Source organism: Trachypithecus francoisi, unplaced genomic scaffold (genome assembly GCF_009764315.1).
Source record: "Trachypithecus francoisi isolate TF-2019V2 unplaced genomic scaffold, Tfra_2.0 Lachesis_group20, whole genome shotgun sequence".
NCBI classification, from domain to species: domain Eukaryota; kingdom Metazoa; phylum Chordata; class Mammalia; order Primates; family Cercopithecidae; genus Trachypithecus; species Trachypithecus francoisi.
In genome coordinates this window covers 15,906,118-15,929,451 of record NW_022681466.1, presented here as the reverse complement: position 1 = coordinate 15,929,451, position 23,334 = coordinate 15,906,118, and the positions used below count along the sequence as shown (strand labels likewise).

Genomic DNA, 23,334 nt, shown 5'->3' with positions numbered 1-23,334 from the left:
TCTATCATCTCCCACAAGAGCTACTTAATCAGTAAGCAAAAAAGGTTGTATTTTCTGGAGTGGCAGTATTGAACTAATTTGGATAGACTTATTAAAACTGAAAAGTGAGTATGTCTAGCACATTGGTATTTTTGCTCTATCTAATCCTTCACATTAATCTTCTTTGAGAGTTCCGGACAGTTTCATGTTGTCTGGCTGTTAAACAACTTGTGGCTTTTTTGCCCAGGCTAGAGTGCAGTGCAGTTCATGGCTCACTGCAGTTTCCACCTACTGGACTCAAGCAATCTTCCCACCTCAGCCCCCCAAGTATCTGGACGTTTACCAGCAAACCTAGCTAACTTTTGTATTTTTTGTAGAGACGAGGTCTCACTATGCTGTCAAAGCTGGTCACGAACTCCTGGGCTCAAGTGATCCTCCCACCTTGGCTTCCCAAAGGTGTCAGCCACCACATGTGGCTGCAAATTTAAGCAACAAAACTAGAGTTCCTGGTATGAATGTAGCAGTATAGGTAAACAGCTTTGATTTTCTTCTTGGGTATTATAAAAACAAAATTATGAATTAAAAAAACCCGACCAACAGCATTCAGAAGAACTGGGCAATAGGTATGATCTGGAGAATGAAAAACATGCAGAAGGAAAGTTAAGCTCTTTATAGAATCCGAATGAGGGAAATGTAGTAGAAGCCACACAAGGCAAAGTTAAGCAATATCAAAAAAGCCAAAGGTGGCAATTTCAGAAAATAGTAAAACATGTATCCTGTACATAAAAGGATCCTCTGAAGTGAATATACCTACATCTCTTGCACTCATCAAGAATTTCTGAGATCTGCGAAGAACAAAGGGATGAACTTGGGTTAGCAGGGATGGGGAAACACGCAGTACAAAGAATGCACATAGAGAAAAGCAAAAAATTCTGCCCAATTGTGGCAGATCTAAGAAAAGGCTGAGGCCGGGTGCGGTGGCTCACGCCTGTAGTCCCAGCACTTTGGGAGGCCGAGGCAGGTAGATGGCTTGAGCTAAAGAGTTCAAGACCAGCCTGGGCAACATAGTGAAACCCCGGCTCTATCAAAAATACAAAACATTAGCCGAGCATGGTGTCATTTGCCTTCGGTCCCAGCTACTTGAAACGCTGTGAGGTGGGAGGATCACTTAAGCCTGGGAGGTGGAGGTTGCAGTGAGCCAAGATTGCGCCACTTCACTCCAACCTAGGTGACAGAGTGAGAACTTGTCCCAAAAAAAGAAAAAAAAGGCTATCAACACATGCTCACTAAAGGAATCTCCACTCAACTATACAGGACAAGAAAGGGCACACAGTGTGACAATGAAAATGGTCCCAGAACAGTCAGTGACAATCAATAGTGTAGTAAAGTTATTGAATCTTAAAGACAGACTCCTTTTAAGCAGCTATGCAAAAACAATCAAGGAGGGGAAGATCAGGCCAGCCTTTCATCTCTTCAACCACACACACACACACACACACACACACACACAACACACACTCTCTCTCTCTCTCTCTCTCTCTCTCTCTCTCTCTCAATTCCAGAAGACAGTGGTACAATAAATACTATATCTAAGGAAATAATTAACTTAGGATTTTATATGTATCTTTCAAATATTGGGGATACACACATGTATATATGGAGTTATATGTATGTGTACATATATACACACATATACATAAGTTGATAATTATAAGTTGTAATTGCCTAAATTAATATTACTATTCTTATTTTTTGGAGACAGCGTCTTGCTCTATTGGCCAGACTAGAGTGCAATTAGAGTTCACAGGAGCTTCAATCTCCTGGGCTCAATTAATCCTCCCACCTTGGCCTTCTGAGTTGCTAGGACCATAGAGGCATGCCACCGTGCCTGGCTAATATTTGTATTTTTCGTAGAGACAGCATTTCATCATGGTGCCAGGCTGGATGTAAATTATTTTTATAGGCTTATGTTTATATAAAATACATATGTATATAAATAATTCAAGAAATACTGTTTGCACAACTATGTTTAAATAAGTTAATAAAGTACAAACTTCAGAAATAATAGAAAAAACTCAGCAAAAGAACTGGCAGACTGCTTCAAAACCATTTACTCCTATAACTAAGATTAAAAGAAATAGGGCTACTAAAGTATATATATATAACTATAGCATATGCATATAACTATGTATGTTACATGCTGTCAGAAAATAGATATGATACGAATAATAAAAAACTGGGTGGGCAAGCAGAAGTAAATAGGAATTTGAGTTTGCTTATTGCTGCAAACTCAATAGAAGTTAAAAGAACTTTACAAAACATGAAAATTATCAAGTAATAGAAGTATTGTACATAATATATTATATTAAATGGTATGAAGTCACATACTAAGAATGGCTATTTTACTTATTAATATTATATGATAGAGTTTTTAAAATGGAAGAGGAAAGAAGAGAAAACAAGTTAGATTTTTATTGCTTACAGTATGAAAATAACGGACACTTAAACATGGATAATTTTATTAAGTTATAAAGGTAACTAGAACAACACAAATATAATCCATCGTATATCCATCCATCCATCCATCCATCCATCCACCCATTCATCTATCCATCCATCCATCCATCCATTTATTTCCCACTTTGAGACCACAAAATAACTTAAAAAATAAAATAGGCCAGGCGTGGTAGCTCATGTCTGTAATTCCAGCACCTTGGGAGGACAAGGCAGGCACATCACCTGAGCTCAAGAGTTTGAAACCAGCCTGGGCAACATGGCGAAACCCCATCTTTACCAAAAATACAAAAAGTTAGCTAGGCGTGGTGGTGTATGCCTATAGTCCCAGTTACTTGGAAGGCTGAGGAAGTCCTTCAAAAAGTACTCGTAGGCCGGGCACGGTGGCTCACTCCTGTAATCCCAGCACTTTGGGAGGCCAAGGCGGGTGGATCACCTGTGGTCAGGAGTTTGAGACCAGCCTGACCAACGTGATGAAACCCCGTCTCTACTAAAAATACAAAAATCAGCCAGGCATGGTGGTGGGCACCAGTAATCCCATCTACTCAGGAGGTTGAGGCACGAGAATCAGTTGAATCTGGGTGGTGGAGGTTGCAATGAGCCGAGTACGCGCCATTGCACTCTGGCCTGGGTGACACAGCGAGACTCCATCTCAATTGAAAAAAAAAAAAGCACTTGTACTTGTAGAGGCCAGGCATAGTGGCTCACATCTGTAATCCCAGCACTTTGGGAGGTTGACGTGGGTGGACAGCTTGAGCCTAGGAGTTCAAAACCAGCCTGGGCAACATGATGAAACTGTCTTTTTTTTTTTTTTTGAAACTCTGTCTTTAAAAAATATATAAAAATTAGCTGGGTATGGTGGCATACACCTGTAGCCCCAGCTGCTTGGGAGGCTCAGGTGGGAGGATCGCTTGAGTCCAGGAGGTCGAGGCTGAAGTAAGCTGTGATCACTGCCACTGCATTCCCAGGTGACAGAGTGAGATCCTGTCTCAAATAAACAGTACTCACAGAATATTTACACAGACAAAAAGTCCATTATAGGCTACAGAAGAAACCATAATAAAAAAGTCAGAAATGAAGAAGTAATATACACAACATATATGAACACAGTATATAATACAGCTAAGAATTAACAAAAAAATTTAAAAGACCCTTCCATGAATCTGAAACTGCAGAATTTTAAGAGAAAAAAGGATAACAACAACATTATATAGAGGGTAAAGTATATTGCTTTAAGAAGTTAAGCTGATGTGTATTCCCTGAACACAGGTTTAACCCCTTACAGCAATGGAAACAAGAAAATAAATAAAAGTCACACTCTGGAGAAACTCTTGTATATATATACATATACAAGAAAACATTATTCCACTTATATAAAGTTAAAAAACGTGTAAAACTAGGCCAGGTGGTGGTTCATGCCTGTAATCCCAGCACTCTGGGAGGGCAAGGCAGGTGGATCACCTGAGGTCAGGAGTTTGAGACCAGCCTGGCCAACATGGTGAAATCCCGTCTCTACTAAAAATATAGGAAGAAACAAAAACAAAAACAAATAAACAAAAAAAAAACCAAACAACCAGCTGGGCATGGTGTCACGTGTCTGTAATCCCAGCTACTTGGGAGGCTGAGGCACAAGAATTGCTTGAACTCAGGAGGTGAAGGCTGCAGTGAGCTGAGATCGTGCCAGTGCACCCCAGCCTGAGCGACAGAGTAAGACTCTGTCTTAAAAAAAAAAAAAAAAAAAAAAAAAAAAGCTGGACGTGGTGGCGTATGCCTGTAATCCAGCTACTTGGGTAGCTGAGGCATGAGAATTGCTTGAACCTGGGAGGCAGAGGTTGCAGTGAGCCGCTGTGCCACTGCACTTCAGCCTGGGCGACAGAGCAAGACTGTCTCAAAACCAACCAACCAACCAACTCACCCATCCACTACATAAAACTAAGCAATACATGTTTAGGATACAAAACACATTAAAAAACCATTTTTAAATGCAAGGGAAAATAGAAGAGGAAAACTTCCTAATTTATTCTGAGTGTTACCCTGATACAAAGACATTACAAGAAAACTACAGACTAATATCTTTTCTGTGTACAGATGCAAAACCGCTCAACAAAATGCTATCAAACCAAATTCAACAGCATACTAAAAGGCGAAGTGGGATTTATCCCAGGAACTCAATGTTGGTTCAACATACGAAAATCAATGAATGTAATACACCATTACAATGTAATACACCATTATTAGTAACAGAATATAAAAGGAAAAAACCCACAAGATTATCTCAATAGATGCAAAATAAGCATTTGACAAAATCCAACACCCTCTTCCGTGGTAAAAACACTAAACAAACTAGGAATTTCTAGAAACTAGGAATTTCCTCAACCTGATAAAAACAAAAAACCCCCAGCTAACATCATAATGGTGAAAGACTGAAAGCTTCTCTATTAAGATCAGAAAGAAGACAGGAATGTTCACTCTTACATTTCTTTTTTTTGAGATGGAGTCTCACTCTGCCTGTCGCCCAGGCTGGAATGCAGTGGTGTGATCTTGGCTCATTGCAACCTCCGCCTCCTGGGTTCCAGTGTTTCTCCTGCCTCAGCCTGCTGAGTAGCTTGCATTACAGGTGCGTGACACCACGCCCAGCATTTTTTTTGTTTTTGTACTTTTAGTAGAGAAGGGGTTTCACCATTTTGGCCAGGCTGGTCTGGAACTCCTGACCTCAAGTGATCCACCCACTTTGGCCTCCCAAAGTACTGGGATTACAGGTGTGAGCCACCGCACTGGCCACAGTGGTGATAATTTTACAACACTGTAAATAAGCTAAAAATCATTAAATTGCAGTATTGCTTAAAATGATTACAATGGTAAATTTATGTTATGTGAATTTTATCTCAACAACAATTTTACCAAAAAAAATTGTGAAGGGGCCAGACACAGTGGCTCACACCTGTAATCCCAGCATTTTGGGAGGCTGAGGCGGGCGGATCACTTGAGGTCAGGAGTTCTAGACCAGCCTGGCCAACATGGTGGAACCTGTCTCCACTAAAAATACAAAAATAATTAGCTGGGTGTGATGGTGCACACCTGTAATCCCAGTTACTCGGGAGGCTGGGGCAGGAGAATTGCTTGAACCCAGGAGGCAAAGGTTGCAATGAGCTGAGATCATGCCATTGCACTCCAGCCTGGGTGACAGAACAAGGCTCTGTCTCAAAAAGAAAAAAAAAAAAAGGTGAAAAACACAAAATTCAGAATAGTGTTTATCTCTAAAGGAGAAAGAAATGGGATGGGATTATGAAGTCATTGATAGCACTCTTTTTCTTAAATTGAATAGAAGATACCTAAGGGCTTATAGTTTTTTTATATATCTCACACATTAAAACTATTTAATAAAATAAGAATGTCAAATGACACTGCAGTTTTTTTCTTTTAAAAGTCTGGTAGAGCTATTTGGCTCTAAGATTATGTACAAGTATAACTTTGATAAAAATGAAAATTAAAAAATAAAAATGGGAGGCTGAGGTAGGGGGATCACTTGAGGCCAGGAGTTTGAGACCAGCCTTGGCAACACAGTGGGACCCTATCTCTTTAAAAAAAAAAAAAAAAAAAAAAAAATTAGCCAGGCATGGTGGTGCACATCTATCATCTCGGTTACTTGGGAGGCTGAGGTGGGAGGATTTTATGAGCCCAGAAGTTTAAGGCTGTAGTGAGCTATGATAGCACCACAGAACTCCAGCAAGGACAACAGAGTGAGTTCCCACCTCTATAAAATTAGAGATGAGTGATGAAAAGGAAGCAGAGTAGTGACTAAGAATTTTGGTTCTAAAGACAAGTAAAAAGAGAAGATGGTAGCTATATGGAGAGAAATCAGAGTGGTTTTTGGTTTTGCTTTTTTAAATTTTAGGATTCCCTCTCTCAACAAATGTTCAAGTATGTTTACTGTTGATAGGAAAAGAAAGAGAAAGGTTGCCAATACAGGAAAGAAGTGGAAGGTTCTTGATAAGACAGGGAGAGTTAGGATCCAGAATTCAGATGTAGGTACAAATTATCATTTGACAGATGGTGAAACAAAAGAGAAACATTTAAGTATGAGAGCAGGTGAACCCTGGTTTGATGTAGGATACTATATGTAGATGAAGGCATTACTACCTGATGGTCCAAATTTTCTTTCTTAACTAAAAACATACAGGAAGACAGAGATACGAAAAGGATAGTTAAGTAAAGATGAAGGCTGAGTGCCAATGTTTAAGAATGACAGCTGAGAGGATTAAGAGGGAGATAACACATGAGAGGATTAACTGGCAGCTCTGAGGGCCTAGTGAGGTTGGCAGAAAGGGTATAGAAATGAATGCAAGTAATGCATTTTGTATTGATGGGATAGGCTTTTGGTGAGTACATATGACAAAATGACTAGGAGGAAAGGGAGTTGGGATTAAAGTGCTGTGAGAGGTAAACATGAGTGTGTGGTGCTGGAGGGGAAAAGTACAAACTAAGGAGGAGCTAAGTTACTAAAGTCAAGCTTCCAAAGTCATGTGAAGTTGAAGAAAAAATATAGGAGAATAAAGGAGTGACAGCAGGAAGGAAAAAAGGTCATAGTCAGATAACAGGACATTTAAGATTTTAGAAATAGTGTAGTTCAGAGCTGACAGCGTTTCAGAGTAAATTTTTTTTTTTTTTTTTTTTGAGACAGAGTCTCGCTCTGTTGCCCAGGCTGGGGTGCAGTGGCCGGATCTCAGCTCACTGCAAGCTCCGCCTCCCGAGTTTACGCCATTCTCCTGCCTCAGCCTCCCAAGTAGCTGGGATTACAGGCGCCCGCCACCTCACCCGGCTAGTTTTTTTTGTATTTTTTAGTAGAGACGGGGCTTCACCGTGTTAGCCAGGATGGTCTTGATCTCCTGACCTTGTGATCCGCCCTCTCGGCCTCCCAAAGTGCTGGGATTACAGGCTTGAGCCACTGTGCCTGGCCCAGAGTAAATATTTTGATCAATAAAATGGGTAAAGTAATTCTTGCTCTAGCTCAGGCTGCAGTGCAGTGGTGTGATCATAGGTCACTGTAGTCCTCAACTCCTGGGCCCAAGTGATCCTTCCAACTCAGCTTTCCTAAGTAGCTGGGATTTATAGGCATGCACCACCAACACCTAGCTATTTTTTTTCTTTTTTCTTTTTGTAGAGAGATGCTACATTGTCCAGGCTGGTCTCAAACTCCTGGGCTCAAGCAATCCTCCCAAAGCACAGCTGTGACCCACTGCACCCAGCTGAGAAATAATTCTATTAGGAGGGAGACAGCATCTCAAAATACTATGCATAATCTTATGAGGCTGTGAATTACTGAGGTATTTCATTTATTTTTCACTTGACAGTGTAACTTTTACTTGAAAAATAAAAATATATTCTTTATAATATTTGTATTTCAGACAGTACATAAAATGAATCTGGCTTTTCCCATTATTTCAAAATATTTATTCATTCAACTAATATTTATTGAGTACTTATGTGCCACACACTGTGCTGGCTGCAGGATATATATTGACAGACAGACATACTCTCTCCTCAATGCCCTTTCTGACTAGTACAGTAAGCAGAATATAAATTAGTGAATAAAAATTTATAATTACAAATTGTAAGAGAGGTTATTGCAAGAGAATAAGGCAGAGTGGTTAATTATTTAAATGAGTTGATTAGGGAAGGTCTATAATGAGGTAATATTTAAGCTAAAACCCAAAGGATAAAATTTAACCAAGTGAAAGATGATGAAACATGGTGTCATGACCATTCTTGTGCCTAGAGAAAGAATGTAGCCAGAAAAAGAGGGCCCAGGTCTGAAGCTGAGGAACTCCAGTATCTGAAGTTCAGGCAGAATAAACAGCAGCCAACAAAGGAATCTACATAGTAGCAGCGAGACAGATAAGAAGCGACTAATCTAGGAAAGTAAAAATTCTTCAAAACCAAGAGTAACGAAAATGTTTTAAAGAAGAAAGAGTGTGCCAGGAGCAGCGGCTCATGCCTGTAATCCCCACACTTTGGGAGGCCAAGGAAGGCAGACCACGTGAAGTGAGGAGTTCAAGACCAGCCTGGCCAACATGGTGAAACCCCATCTCTATTAAAAATTCGAAAAAATTAGCGGGCCGTGGTGGCTTATACCTATAGTCCCAGCTACTTGGAGGCTGAGGCACGAGAATCACTTGAACCCGGGAGCAGTGAGCTTAGATCACACCACTGCCTGGGCAACAGAGTCAGACTCGGTCTTAAAAAAAATTAAAAAAGTAAAAAAAAAAAAAAAATAATGATTTATTGGATTTAGCAAATAGAAGTGTTTGGTGGCCTTGAATAAAGTGGTTTGGTGAAAACTGCTAAAGTCAGTGTAAATAGGCTGAAGAGTGAATAAAGAGAGACGACAGGAGAAGAAAAAGGGGAAGGAGAAAGGGGCAGGAAAAGAAGATGAGTTAAGTTATATTCTAGTTCTGGATAAAATAAAACATACAAAAATTTAATATATAGCTAAGCTAAATTCAAAAACAAGAAAGGGGGTCAAGCGCAGTGACTTATGCCTAAAATCCCAGCAAACTGGGAAGCCGTGGCAGGCAGATCACCTGAGGCAAGGAGTTCAAGATCAGCCTGGCCAACATGGTGAAACCCCATCTCTACGAAAAACACAAAAATTAGGCCAGGCGCGGTGGCTCACGCCTGTAATCCCAGCACTTTGGGAGGCCAAGGCGGGTGGATCACAAGGTCAGGAGTTCGAGATCAGCCTGACCAACATGGTAAAACCCTGTCTCTACTGAGTGTTGGGGTTACAAGTGTCAGCCATTGTGTCTGGCCTCAAAGGACTTTTAACCGTTTACTGCTACCACTACTTGACTACCTACTATGTAATAGGCGTTGTGTTTTCAAACACTAACTCATATAATCTTCCTAACACACTTTTGAAGTAGGTGTTATTCTCTATAGTTTTTACAGAGCCAATAAATAGGAATGTAATAGAAATCTGAGTTCTACTACTAATTACCACCAAATGTCAAACAAATGCTGTTAGCAACAGTGATAATTTTCAACAAAATTTGAGTTCTTTCTTCTTTAGTGAGCACCTCCCCACCTTCCAATGAATAGCTCTGTTTAAATACCTTGTACTTTTGTCTCAGCTCTTCTGTGTCTTCTTTTTCCACTTCTAGGACACGGCGCCGTTCGGTAGCATCTTCAGCATAATCAAGCTTGACAAAAATAGATATGATTAGACTTAATTCCTAAAGTATCCCCAAGATTAGCTATGAAAAAGTTATTTGCACAACTACAGTATTATCTGAAAACCAAAAAAATTGTATTTTGCTCAGCTACTGCTTGCTTTACTGTCACCCCACAGAGAAAATCACATGCAAAATAGTTTGTTAATCCTTTCATGCTGGTAGTTTCCAAAAGGCACATTTGTTGAAAGTAGACTTCACTTCCATGTTAATTTTCTTTTCTTTCTTTCTTTCTTTTTTTTTTTTGAGATGGAGTTTCACTCTTGTTGCCCAGGCAACAAGATCTTGGCTCACTGCAACCTCCACCTCGCGAGTTCAAGTGATTCTCCTACCTCAGCCTCCCGAGTAGCTGGGATTACAGGTGCCTGCCACGATGCCCTGCTAATTTTTTTGTATTTTCAGTAAAGATGGGATTTCACCATGTTGTTCAGGCTGGTCTCAAACTCCTCACCTGTAGCTGGGATTACAGACGTGAGCCACCATGCCTGGAGACTCCTAATTCTTTGAAAATTAACATTGAGTTTGGGCACGGTGGCTCAGGCCTGTAATCCCAGCACTGTGGGAGGCCGAGGTGGGCAGATCACCTGAGGTCAGGAGTTCAAGACCAGCCTGACCAATATGATGAAACCCTGTTTCTACTAAAAACACAAAAATTAGCCGGGCGTGGTGTCATGCGCCTGTAATCCCAGCTACTCAGAAGGCTGAGACAGGAGAATCCCTTGAACCCGGGAGATGGAGGTTGCAGTGAGCCGAGACTGCGCCATTGCACTCCACCCTGGGCAACAAGAGCGAAACTCCATCTCAAAAAAAAAAAAAAAGAAGAAGAAGAATTAGGAGTCAATGAAGAAGATATTTTAGGCAATGAAAAGTAGGTAAAGTAGGTATTACAGATGGCAGCTGTACCCAATTCTATAGAAGGCAAAGCTTTTATCACAGCAACATTTTAAGAGCTGAGCAACACTGCCTGCTGAAGCAAGCACCAAGGTCTGGATCTAAGTCTGATATTGCCTTGCTGTATAACCCTCGGCAAATCACTTAACTTAAAGCTTTATGTACCAGTTAAAACAGGGGCACTGTTTATATTCTATTTGTCTCAAAAGTAGCACTAAATGAAAACGTAAAATACATTTTTTAGTTGTCCAAAGAAAAATATTAAAACTACATTTCATCTGATAAACGTATTCTTGCACAGACATCTCAATTTGGAATTGGTATTATTTCAAAATATCCCATAAAACTTACGAGTTAATGAGATCAATTTACCTCCATTTCCATGCGACCCATGCCCATGACATCATACTTGACAACGATTGGAATGGGATCTGTTCTCCCTGTAACAGGAACACATAATCAAGGTAAGGTGCAAAGCCAAGCCAACAGCTCATTTTACACATTGGGTTTTGGGTGGTTAGAGATCTTGCCTTGGAGTGCAGAGACCAGAAAGCTACAGTGAACCAAACACAAGCCATTCTCACAGCTTACACTCAAGACCTTCCTTTCCTAGTTTAAACCCAACTAACCATCTTGGCTGACCTTCCAGTTGGGATTAACTTCAAATTACTGTGGCAAAATTACATTAATAAGTAATGCAAAGCACCTTTAAGCAATGGCACCAGGAGGTTTAAATTTTAAAACTTTAAAAACTCCTTTTAAGATCCCCAAATAACTTCCCATCAAAAATCACTTCACTCTGTCACTGATACCCTCCTACACAACTTTTTAACCTAGTTAAAAAAAACAAAAACAAAAACAAAACAAAACTCAACTGGCATGGTTAAATAGAAAAAGTACATCTTCAAACATGATGCAGTAAAACTTCATAATTACAACTCAGTATGTTGAATTTGTTTTCAAAAGATGTTTTACAATTTTTTTTGATGTTCCTCATAGACAAGGAGATGCTTTACAACTTAATGGGGCTGTGAAAAGTTTAAATAAAAATAAACAATTAGTTGCCCTTAGGGACAAAGAATAGTTTTCCTTTTAATCTGGTGCTCTAAAGTCCCATTTCCTAGAGTGGATTTAACACTGGCTACGAGGGTAACTGGTAAGCTGTGAAAAGGACTAGTTGCGAAGAAAATTGACTTTAAACTAATTGATCTATGCTGGATAATTTTTAAAAATATATATATATTTAATCCACTCATAACCAGCCAAACAAAGCAAAATGGGGCAGACAAGCACTTTACTACCACAGCTGTTTTACATCACAACTTGCGCTTTTTATTGTGATGTAAGCCCACTGAAAAGAGGACTTACCTTATCCGTTGTACACCTTTAGTGAAAAAACACAATGTTTACTTCCCTCATCATTTCACTCAGGCTGGTGTAAACAATTGGTTTTTTTGGTTGTGTTGTTGTTGTTATACACACATATATATAAATATATTATACCTTTGGGCTAAAAATGGAGTTTTCTTAGGCTAAATCTGAGGCATTACCCTCCCAATCCCCAAAACAAACTTTTAAAAAAATAAATGCCATGATCATGACTGGTTTTGGTCCTGCAAAATAAAGAAGAAACCATGTTCAAAACGACCACAACCACTTGTATTCGGTGGCTCTATATTTGTGGAATTAATTTTTGCCTTTAAGATGGAATGAAAAACAAATTCATAAGTTTAACTACTTATGTATCCTATTATTGTTTTGAAACAATAAATAGGGAGAAATAGAATTATCACAGCAAAAACAAAAACAAAAAAAACCCAAAAAAAACAAAAAAACCCCAAACTGTTAAAGAACATTTCATGTCAGGAACAACAAAAAAAACTTCTAGAATACAGCCTTCTTTTAGATACAATTAAAAGACTGCCAGTAAAGCAAAATGAAAATGCACTACTACCTTATGCCCAATGGTATAATAAATAAGCAGTGACTGCAATCTTTAGCAAAAGGACCAAATTAAAGACAGGTTATAAAAATGACTTCCTAGGTGCAATATCACTTTCATAACGTCTCAATCAGGGATTTACTGGTAAAAATAAATGGTCCAATGAATGAATTAAAAAGAAATGTCAAATCAATTTATTTTGGTATCTTTTTTGATCTGTCAGAATTTGTTTTGCAAGAATCAAGAAAGTTTTGGTACAAATTCATTACCTCTGTAAACCCCTGTTTATAAACTCTGCATTAGTACTTTTGCCTTCTAAGGCAGTCAAAGTTTGTTTTAATTTATTTATAAATTGCAGTAGCAAGTGCTAGTGCCCATTACATTGTGGGGAAATCAAGTTTTGACAGTATTAGAATTTAATGTTTTAACTGATTTTATTGGCAGTTCTAACACAAACAGATACATCCCTTCTTAACATTACCCTTTAATGAACAGGGATCAGACAAGTTGCATAAGGAAAGGAAAATGAAAAAGACCAAGCAGAAGGATGAAGGCTACAACAGAGAAAGTAAGCCTAACATATTGGTGCACTGATGACAAAAGGAGTAATTCAGTCTGAAAATAAAAAATTACCACTGCTAAGATTACCATCACCACAACAAGTCCAGGATCATAATGCTGTAAAAAAGAAACACCAATTGTTAGGCAGAAACCATTAGGGTAAGAAACAGGCCTTCTAGCAGGCAGACAGGATGGGGTAAAGTAACAGTTGGGCTTTGTCCCTCCCCCAATCTCAGCCAGGGACAGAGGAAGGACATTTTGTGCTACAGCAACTGTTTTCATACTGGTCAGACCAAGGTGTGAGATTTTTACTGCTACTTGAGAACATGAACAACACCCTCCTCAACAAGGCAGGAGGTAGGGTATCAGTTTCAAGTAAGAGAACTAGCTCTAGCTTCCAATCTTTCATTTAACTATTCATTCTGGTAAATTAGTATTCAGGACCCAAGGTAGGACTTTTAAAAGAAATTACATCTAAGACTCTATCAGATCAACTAACTGGACAGTAATCAAGTCATTTACTTCACCAAAAGAACTCTAGGAGGCTTAGAGTATGGATGAGATGTCCTCAAGACTTCTCTAGAAATATATATATAAAACAATTAAGAGGTCTAGAAAATAATCTTAGATCTTCAGTGCTTGGAGAACTTTGTGCATTTGAATTCTGTTATGAATGAATACAACTCTTTAAGTGGCTCTCCTCAGAACTTTGCTTCCTGTTAACCAAGACTTCCAGGCTGGCCAATATCTTTCTTTCAGTACACAACAAAACCAATCTTTGAAGGAGAGCTCTAGAGAAACTGACATCAAAAGAACTGTCACATTTAAAATTACTCCACTCAGAGTTAACTCACAGAAAATAAACAGTATGACTTTCAAAGCTATCTTGAAGGTGACATTATTGCCTGGGCCAAGTAGTAATTTCTTAACATTATTAAAGAGGCTACAGACCAAGGAAAAATCCCAGTGGGAAAAGACACCAAACACTACATACAGGAAGACGCTGCAGCATTAAAAAACAAAACAAAACACCCCCTCAGTTTATTCAGTTGCTATCAATGATAAATCCTAAAGAACACCACTAAGAATACCTGAATACCAATTTGCAGTGATGACCTCAAAAGGTAAGTAGTAACTGAGTGTCTGCTAATATGTATTAGCTAGAAAACTTTTTTTTTTTTTTTCCCCGAGATGGCGTTTCGCTCTTGTTGCCCAGGCTGGAGTGCAACGGTGTGATCTCGGCTCACTACAACCTCCACCTCCTGGGTTCAAGCGATTCTCCTGCCTCAGCCTCCCAAGTAGCTGGGACTACAGGCATGCACCACCATGCCTGGCTAATTTTGTATTTTTAGTAAAGACGGGGCTTCTCCATGTTGGTCAGGCTGGTCTCAAATTCCTGACCTCAGGTAATCCGCCCATCTCAGCCTCCCAAAGTGCTGGGATTACAGGCGTGAGCCACCTCGCCCGGCCTCAACTTCTTTTAAAAACAAAATCCAGGTTCCCTACTTCTTGGTTTCTTTTAAAATACAGGAAATATTATTTAAAATATATTAAATTAGTGAGAACATTTTTGTTGCTTGTTTCACTCCAAAGGAAGCAACTTAAATCAGAACATGAAATAATCTCCTTAAAAGAAACTGTCTTCCTCAGGAAGAGATCTATAGACACTTACTGTACTTTGGCCAACTGAGGAAGGGAAAGGAAACACATGCAAAATCAAGAATGTGCCAATATAAATGTATTAATCTGATGGAAAACAACTGATATTCATATTTTCTAAATCAAAACCTTAAAAAATGTTTCATAACCGGAATTACATATTTATTTTCTAGAGACAGTGTCGCTCAGGCTGGAGTACCTCGATCAGCTCACTGTAATCTCCACCTTTCAGGCTCAAGTGATCCTCTTGCCTCAGCCTCCCAAAGCTCTGGGATTACAGCTGTTAGCTGCACATCAGCCTATTGTCTATTTTAAAAGATAGGTTTACTTATGCAATAATAGAAATTCCTAAATGCTCTCATATATATGCAGGTCTTGCTAAAATGTGAAGGCATTATGACATAACTAAAGAGGGAATACAAATACAAAAACCCATTGATTATCATAGCCACCCTGTTATTGAGAACAACCCCTCAGGAATCAGTTTTGATTTTAAAATGGTTAAGGCTACACCAATCTATAAAACTGTCCCAAAGACTTAAACTACAGAGAAATAACTCTTTTTTTAAAATTTTTTTATTTTTATTTATTTATTTTTGAGAGGTAGTCTTGCTGTGTCACCCAGGCTGGAGTGCAGTGGCACCATCTGGGCTCACTGCAAGCTCCGCCTCCCGGGTTCACGCCATCTCCTGCCTCAGCCTCCCGAGTAGCTGGGACTACAGGCGTCCGCCACCACGCCCGGCTATTTTTTTCGTATTTTTAGTAGAGACGGGGTTTCACCGTGTTAGCCAGCATGGTCTCGATCTCCTGACCTCGTGATCCACCTGCCTCGGCCTCCCACAGTGCTGGGATTACAGGCGTGAGCCACCGCATCTGGACTGGAAACACTTTTTTTTTTTTGAAATGGAGTGTCGCCTCTGTCACCCAGGCTGGAGTGCAGTGGTGCGATCTTGGCTCACTGCAACTTCCGCCTCCTGGGTTTAAGCAATTGTCCTGCCTCAGCCTCCTGAGTAGCTGGGACTACAGGTGCGCCATCACGCCCAGCTAATTATTTTGTGTTTTTAGTAGAGATGGGGTTTCACCAGGTTGGCCAGGATGGTCTCGATCTCTTTACCTCATGATCTGCCCACTTCAGCCTCCCAAAGTGCTGGGATTATAGGCGTGAGCCACTGTGCCCGGCCCAGGGAAACACTATTTTTAAAGAGACAAACTCTAGGAATAGAACAACTGGGAAGAACATATTAAAGGACAACCATAATCTAGTAATCAGCCATACTTCAGAAAACAGAAGACATATGATTTCCCTGCAGAAATAAATTAGAAAGGAAGAAGCTTCTACAGTGATTAAAACACTGGTTGAATTGTCAACAGATGTTAAGAATACCACAATGTAAGATGTAAAAACACCACAATGTATCTCTGCTGCTTTTCCCCTTAGAGATTCAACACAAATATTTACAACAAATATTGAGTTTTGGCCAGGCACAGTGGCTCACGCCTGTAATCCCAGCACTGTGGGAGGCTGAGGCGGGCAGATCACTTGAGGTCAGGAGTTCAAGACGAGCGTGGCCAACATGGTGAAACCCCATCTCTACTAAAAACACAAAAATTAGCCAGGCGTGGTGACGGGCACTTGTAATCCCAGCTACTCAGGAGGCTGAGGCAGGAGAATCACTTGAACCCAGGAGGCAGAGGTTGCAGTTAGCCGAGACTGCACCACTGCACTCCAGCATGGGCAACACAACGACACTCCGTCCCCCCAAAAAACAAAACAAAAGCCCAGGCACGGTGGCTCTGCCTGTAATCCCAGCACTTTGGGAGGCCGAGGCAGGTGGATTACCTGAGGTCAGGAGTTCAAGATCAGCCTGACCAACATGGTGAAACCCTGTCTCTACTAAAAATACAAAATTAGCCAAGCGTGGTGGTGCATGCCTATAATCCCAGCTACTTGGGAGGCTGAAGCAGGAGAATCGCTTGAACCGGGAGGCGGAGGTTGCAGTAAGCTGAGATTGCACCATTGCACTCCAGTCTGGGCAACAAGAGTGAAACTCTGTCTCAAAGAGACAAAAAAAAAAAGTACATATATATATATGGAGAGAGAGAGAGGGGGAGAGAGAGAGAGAGAGAGAGTGCGACTGAGAGAGCGAGAGAGAGAGGAGTTTCTACTATATTCAAGGCACTGTTCTGGGCACTGCATATAGTGATGATGAAAAAAATAAAAAAATTTAAAAAACCAACACCACCACTGCAGCATCATGTTCCATGAATTACCAATAAATAGGCAAAATAGAGTAATCTGAGCAGTTGGAACTTCAGCTGAGTTCAGCATGAGAATGAGAGAAAACAGAACATTAGTGAAGCTAATGCATAAGCAGTTAAAAAAGCTTTAAAAAATGTCTGAAGTTGTCTTTTAAAGATATCTAAAGTTGTCTTTAAAGACTTGACCTTAATGAAGTACAAGTAATTATAAAAGCCATCAAAAAGTCACAAAATCCACTTTTTTTTTTTGTTTTTGGAGACAGGATCTTGCTAAGTCACGCAGGCTGGAGTGCTGTGGTGCCATCTCCACTCACTGCAAACTCCAGCGTCCAGACTCAAGCCATTCTTGAGCCTAGGCCTCCTGAGCAGCTGTGCCCGCCACTACATCTGGCTAATTTTTGTATTTTTAGTACAGATGGGGTTTCAACCATATTGCTCAGACTGGTCTCGAACTCCTAGGCTTGAGCGACCTGCTCACCTTGGCCTCCAAAGTGCTGGGAATACAGGTGTGAGCCAATGCGCCCGGCCTAAAATCCACTTTCAAAAGACAATTAAAACTGGGCTGGGCTTGGTGGCTCATGTCTGTAATCCCAGCACTTGGGGAGGTCAAGGCAGGAAGATGGCTTGAGGACAGGAGTTTGAGACCAGACTGGGCAATACAGCAAGACTCCATCTCTTCAAAAAATTTTTCTTAAAAAAATTAGCTGGGCATGGTGGCATGCACCTGCAGTCCTAGCCACTGAGGAGACTGAGGCAGGAGGACCACTTGAGCCCAGGAGCTGAAGTGAGCTATGATTGCATCACTATGCTCTAGTCTGGGTGACAGAGAAAAACCTTGTCGGAAAAAAAGAGAAAAGGGGGGGAAAAAAAGAGCATTAAACTGATAAAGGCCAAGACCCAACACTGACATATTTAAAGTACTTATTTCTTATTTTTAAGTAATTCAAATACATATGTGAAAATCAAGAATAAAAAATTACGCAGGTAGGCCGGACGCGGTGGCTCAAGCCTGTAATCCCAGCACTTTGGGAGGCCGAGACGGGCGGATCACGAGGTCAGGAGATCGAGACCATCCTGGCTAACACAGTGAAACCCCGTCTCTGCTAAAAAAAATACAAAAACTAGCCGGGCGAGGTGGCAGGCGCCTGTATCCCAGCTACTCGGGAGGCTGAGGCAGGAGAATGGCATAAACCTGGGAGGCGGAGCTTGCAGTGAGCTGAGATCCGGCCACTGCACTCCAGTCCAGGCGACAGAGCGAGACTCCACCTCAAAAAAAAAAAAAATTACGCAGGTGATTCTTTGATTTGCAGAAGTATTCAAAATAGGATTCAAGTCATGTTAATGGACTTAATTATCATTCCATTTATTGAAACAGTGATCATATGAAACTTTCATAAACACTGAATAAAACATGGTACATTTATTTCCAAACCAAAGCTTAGTTTTTGCAAATTTCTCCTGAAAATGACAGTCTTCAAGTGGCACAGAAACAATTACTTTCAGCATCATTCAGATATTTTTCTAAGCAACTCTAACATATGATAGATGCTAACTCTCAGAAAACATTAACTGAAAACACTGAGCACAATACTTATTCCCTAGAGAGTTTTTAAGGTTTAAAAAGAAAGAAAAACTTTCTACCCAAAATAGAGTTCAAATTACCCAGTACTACAAAAACCAACTATATTCTTGCCATGGCCTTTTTAATGACCTATACAACAACCACATTAATTTGATTTTGTCTCCTTTTTTTTTTTTTTTGAAACAGGGTCTCGCTGTCGCCCAGGCTGGAGTGCAGTGGCATAATCATGGCTCACTGCAGCCTCAACTTCCTGGGCTCAAGTGATCCTCCCATCTCAGCTTCCTAAGAAGCTGGGACTACAGGTGCATATATGTGATGACATGTGGCTAATTTTTGTTATTTTTTGTAGAGATGGGATTTCGCCATGTTGCCCGCCCAGCTTGTTCTGAGCTCAAGCAATCTGCCCACTTTGGTGGGATTACAGACATGAGCTACAGTGCCTGGCCAATTTGATTTTCAAATACAGATGTTTTCTTTTTTTTTTTTTTTGAGACAGAGTCTCGCTCTGTCCCCCAGGCTGGAGTACAGTGGCGCGATCTCGGCTCACTGCAAGCTCTGTCTCCCGGGTTTGTGCCATTCTCCTGCCTCAGCCTCCCGAATAGCTGGGACTACAGGCGCCCGCCACCACGCCTGGCTAATTTTTTGCATTTTTAGTAGAGACGGGGTTTCACTGTGGTCTCGATCTCCTGACCTCATGATCTGCCCGCCTCGGCCTCCCAAAGTGCTGGGATTACAGGCGTGAGCCACCGTGCCCAGCCAAATACAGATGTTTTCTAAGGCACAAAAGTTTAATTATGACCTAAACGAATTTCCATCTGATACTGTCCATCTAGGATAAAATAGTTCAATTTTAATCATATAACTAAATATAGTAATAAACAGGAACAAAGGTGGGGCAAAAGGCTTTAGTGAAAGTGTTGTTAAATCAGAATGTTAGGCCTGGAAAGGATATCTCATCCAGGGATAACGACATCCTCAAGCCCTTAGAAGAGATAATAGAGAATTCATGAGTTACTTTCAATCAAAAAAAAAAAAAAAAAAAAACCTAAAGAAAATCATACTTTTACCTGAGATAACAACTGTTTTAACTAAAATTATATTGACTCACTGAAGATTGTCTCAAGCTCATCACCATGCTAAGATCAATTTTTTTTTTTTTAAATGGGAAAGCCAATTTAATAAATACAATTTTGGGGCAAAATAGACTAAATCATGGGGCTTAGGAGATATGGGAAAAAAAACATAAGTCTTTAGTTTAAAAAAAAAAACACAAAAAACAGGCCAGACGCAGTGGCTCACGGCTGTAATCCCAGCACTTTGGGAGGCCAAGGCAGCAGATTACCTGCGGTCAGGAGTTCGAGATCAGCCCGGCCAACATGGCGAAACCTCGTCTGCATTTAAAATACAAAAATTAGCTGGTCGTGGTGGCATGCTCCCGTAATCCCAGCTACTCGGGAGGCTGAGGCAGGAGAATCACTTGAACCCGGGAGGCGGAAGTTGCAGTGAGCCAAGATAGTACCATTGCACTCCAGCCTGGGCAACAAGAGTGAAACTCGTCTCAGGGGAAAAAAACCAAAAAAACAAAAAAACGTGGTAGCACTTTTGTGCCCTGAGTTTTACTTATGTTTGTATCCATATCTGACACAGTATATAGGCCAGAATAGCATTTAGTTAAAAAAGCATTTGTTGGCCGGGTGCGGTGGCTCAAGCCTGTAATCCCAGCACTTTGGGAGGCCGAGACGGGCGGATCACGAGGTCAGGAGATCGAGACCATCCTGGCTAACACCGTGAAACCCCGTCTCTACTAAAAATACAAAAAAAAACTAGCCTGGCGAGGTGGCGGCGCCTGTAGTCCCAGCTACTCGGGAGGCTGAGGCAGGAGAATGGCGGGAACCCGGGAGGCGGAGCTTGCAGTGAGCTGAGATCCGGCCACTGTACTCCAGCCTGGGCGACAGAGCAAGACTCCGTCTCAAAAAAAAAAAAAAAAGCATTTGTTGACTCAGAGAACGAACATGCCCGTAATGGGTCTGAAATTGGTTCAACTGTAAGTAGTCATGATGATGCGTGCCGCTTAACATCACAAGATACTAATGATTTAACTCTCATAATCAAGGAATTATTTTATCAAGTAGAACATATCACTATATTAGAAAGGTCTCCATGTATCAAAAAAATACAAACTTTTTTTTTTTTTTTTTTGAGACAGAGTCTCGCTCTATCGCCCAGGCCGGATCTCAGCTCACTGCAAGCTCCGCCTCTCGGGTTCACACCATTCTCCTGCCTCAGCCTCCCGAGTAGCTGGGACTACAGGCGCCCGCCACCTCGCCCGGCTAGTTTTTTGTATTTTTTAGTAGAGACGGGGTTTCACGGTGTTAGCCAGGATGGTCTCGATCTCCTGACCTCGTGATCCACCCGTCTCGGCCTCCCAAAGTGCTGGGATTACAAGCTTGAGCCACCGCGCCCGGCCAAAAATACAAACTTTTATAATGAAATATTTGAGTTTTACATTACTGGTCATTAGAGGCTTAAGGCTTATTCAGTTTCGTTTTTTGTTATCACTCAGGAGTCAAGAAGAAGGAGGCATCAAATGTTTAACAAAAAAATACTAAAGAACTTAAATTCATATATCGACAAACTTTTAAAAAACTGAATTGAAAAGTTGCCATAACGAGTTTCAGTGAAGGAAAATCTCAAGTCAGCCCTCATAATAATGATGTTTTCCAGGAAATTAGGTTTAGGGTAAGTGGCCTATTAGAAATTCTGAAAACGTTTTTCCTCTTTTTAAAAAACGGGTCAAAGTAAAAAGTAATTGCTTTCTTCGAGTACCTAGTACACTCCTATATACATGTAGGTAGACCAAAAATTACCAGTGGGCTCTAATCTATGTATTTCTTTTTCTTTTCTTTTTTTTTTCCTAAGACGGAGTTTCACTCTTGTTGCCTAGGCTGGAGTGCGATGGCGCGATCTCGGTTCACTGCAACGTTTGCTTCCTAGGTTCGAGCGATTCTCCTGCCTCAAGCCTCCTGAGTAGCTGGGATTACAGCTGCCTGCCACCATGCCTGGCTAACTTTTTGTATTTTTAGTAGAGACAGGGTTTCACCATTTTGGCCAGGCTGGTCTCAAACTCCTAACTTCAGGTGATCCACCCACCTCATACTCCCGAAGTGCTGGGATTACATGCTTGAGCCACTGTGCCCAGCCTAGAATTCCAAAAGAAAAAATATACTTGTAAAGAGTGGCAACTTGAAACTCGAGGGATCTGAGTTACAGTTCTGTCATTAATTGGGCATGTGACCTATTATTAGCTGTTAATTTCTTTTTATTTTTAGAGACAGAATCTCACCCTGTTGCCCAGGTAGGATGGAGTGCAGTGAAGTCATCATAGCTTACTGTTTAACACTGAACTCCTGGGCTCAAGTGATCTTCCCACCTCAGCCTCCTAAGTAGCTAGGACTACAGGCACTCACCACCACGTGTGGCTAATTTAAAAAAAAAAAATGTAGAGACAGTGTCTCACAATGTTGCCCAGGCTGGTTTCAAACTCGTAACCTCGAGTTATCCTTCTGCCTCAACCTCACAAAGTGCTGGAATTACATGTGTGAGTCACCATGCCACCTATATTAGTTTTGTGATCTAAAAATAAAGGAGTTAGACAAGTCTATAAGGTTCACTTCACAATTCTAAAGTTTGAAGAGTGGAAAATATTTGAGTAGAAAATATCTGGGGGAATTATGTAGATAGTGGTCAGTCTTGTGATATTATAATAAGCCAACAATCAAATGCCTTCTTACACTTACTTTTGTCTTTCCATAGCTACACTGAAAATTTTACTACTCCAGGATCACTCTATTACCCCAAAAAACTTTCCAGTCTCATTTAAACTTTCCACTGTAACTCCTCCATCTTTTTTTTTTTTTTTTTTTTTCCTTAAAGACTGAGTCTCGGCCGGGCGCGGTGGCTCAAGCCTGTAATCCCAGCACTTTGGGAGGCCGAGACGGGCGGATCATGAGGTCAGGAGATCGAGACCATTCTGGCTAATACGGTGAAACCCCGTCTCTACTAAAAAAATACAAAAAACTAGCCGGGCGAGGTGGCGGGCGCCTGTAGTCCCAGCTACTCGGGAGGCTGAGGCAGGAGAATGGCGTGAACCTGGGAGGCGGAGCTTGCAGTGAGCTGAGATCTGGCCACTGCACTCCAGCCTGGGCGGCAGAGCGAGACTCCGTCTCAAAAAAAAAAAAAAAAAGAAAAAAAGACTGAGTCTCACTCTGTCACCCAGGCTGATGCACAGTGTCACAATCTCGGCTCACTGCAACCTCCGCCTCCCAGGTTCAAGTGACTCTCCTGCCTCAGTCTCCTGAGTAGCTGGGATTACAGGCTTGCATCACCATGTCCAGCTAATTTCTTTGTGTTTTAGTATAGACAAGGTTTCACCATGTTGGCCAAGCTGGTCTCGAACTCCTGACCTCAAGTGATCTGCCCATCTTGGCCTCCCAGAGTGTTGGGATTACAGGTGTGATCCACCGTGCCTGGCCTCCATTTCATGTTTAATAATATTTATATATATATATATATATTTTTTTTTGAGACAAAGTCTCACTCTGTTGCCCAAGCTGGAGTACAGTGGCACATTCTCGGCTCACTGCAACCTCCACCTCCCGGATTTAAGCAATTCTCCTGCCTCAGCCTCCTGAGTAGCTGGGACTACAGGCAACTGCCAC

At 41.0% G+C, this 23,334-nt stretch overlaps 1 protein-coding gene across 7 annotated transcripts in view; it reads right to left on the bottom strand.

Moving 5' to 3' along the window:
* The window catches only part of GPATCH8 (G-patch domain containing 8), a 116,314-nt gene that overhangs the window by 29,677 nt on the left and 63,303 nt on the right, over window positions 1-23,334 (bottom strand). For 5 of the 7 annotated variants that reach the window (XM_033182741.1, XM_033182742.1, XM_033182744.1 and 2 more), the window contains 2 exons: window positions 10,986-11,053; window positions 9,606-9,692 (listed from right to left, as the gene is read on the bottom strand). In XM_033182741.1, coding sequence (XP_033038632.1) covers window positions 9,606-9,692; window positions 10,986-11,053 — 155 coding nt within the window. Of the gene's footprint in view, window positions 1-9,605; window positions 9,693-10,985; window positions 11,054-13,188; window positions 13,234-23,334 lie in introns of all 7 variants that reach the window. The other 2 variants (XM_033182746.1, XM_033182747.1) reach the window with 1 other exon arrangement.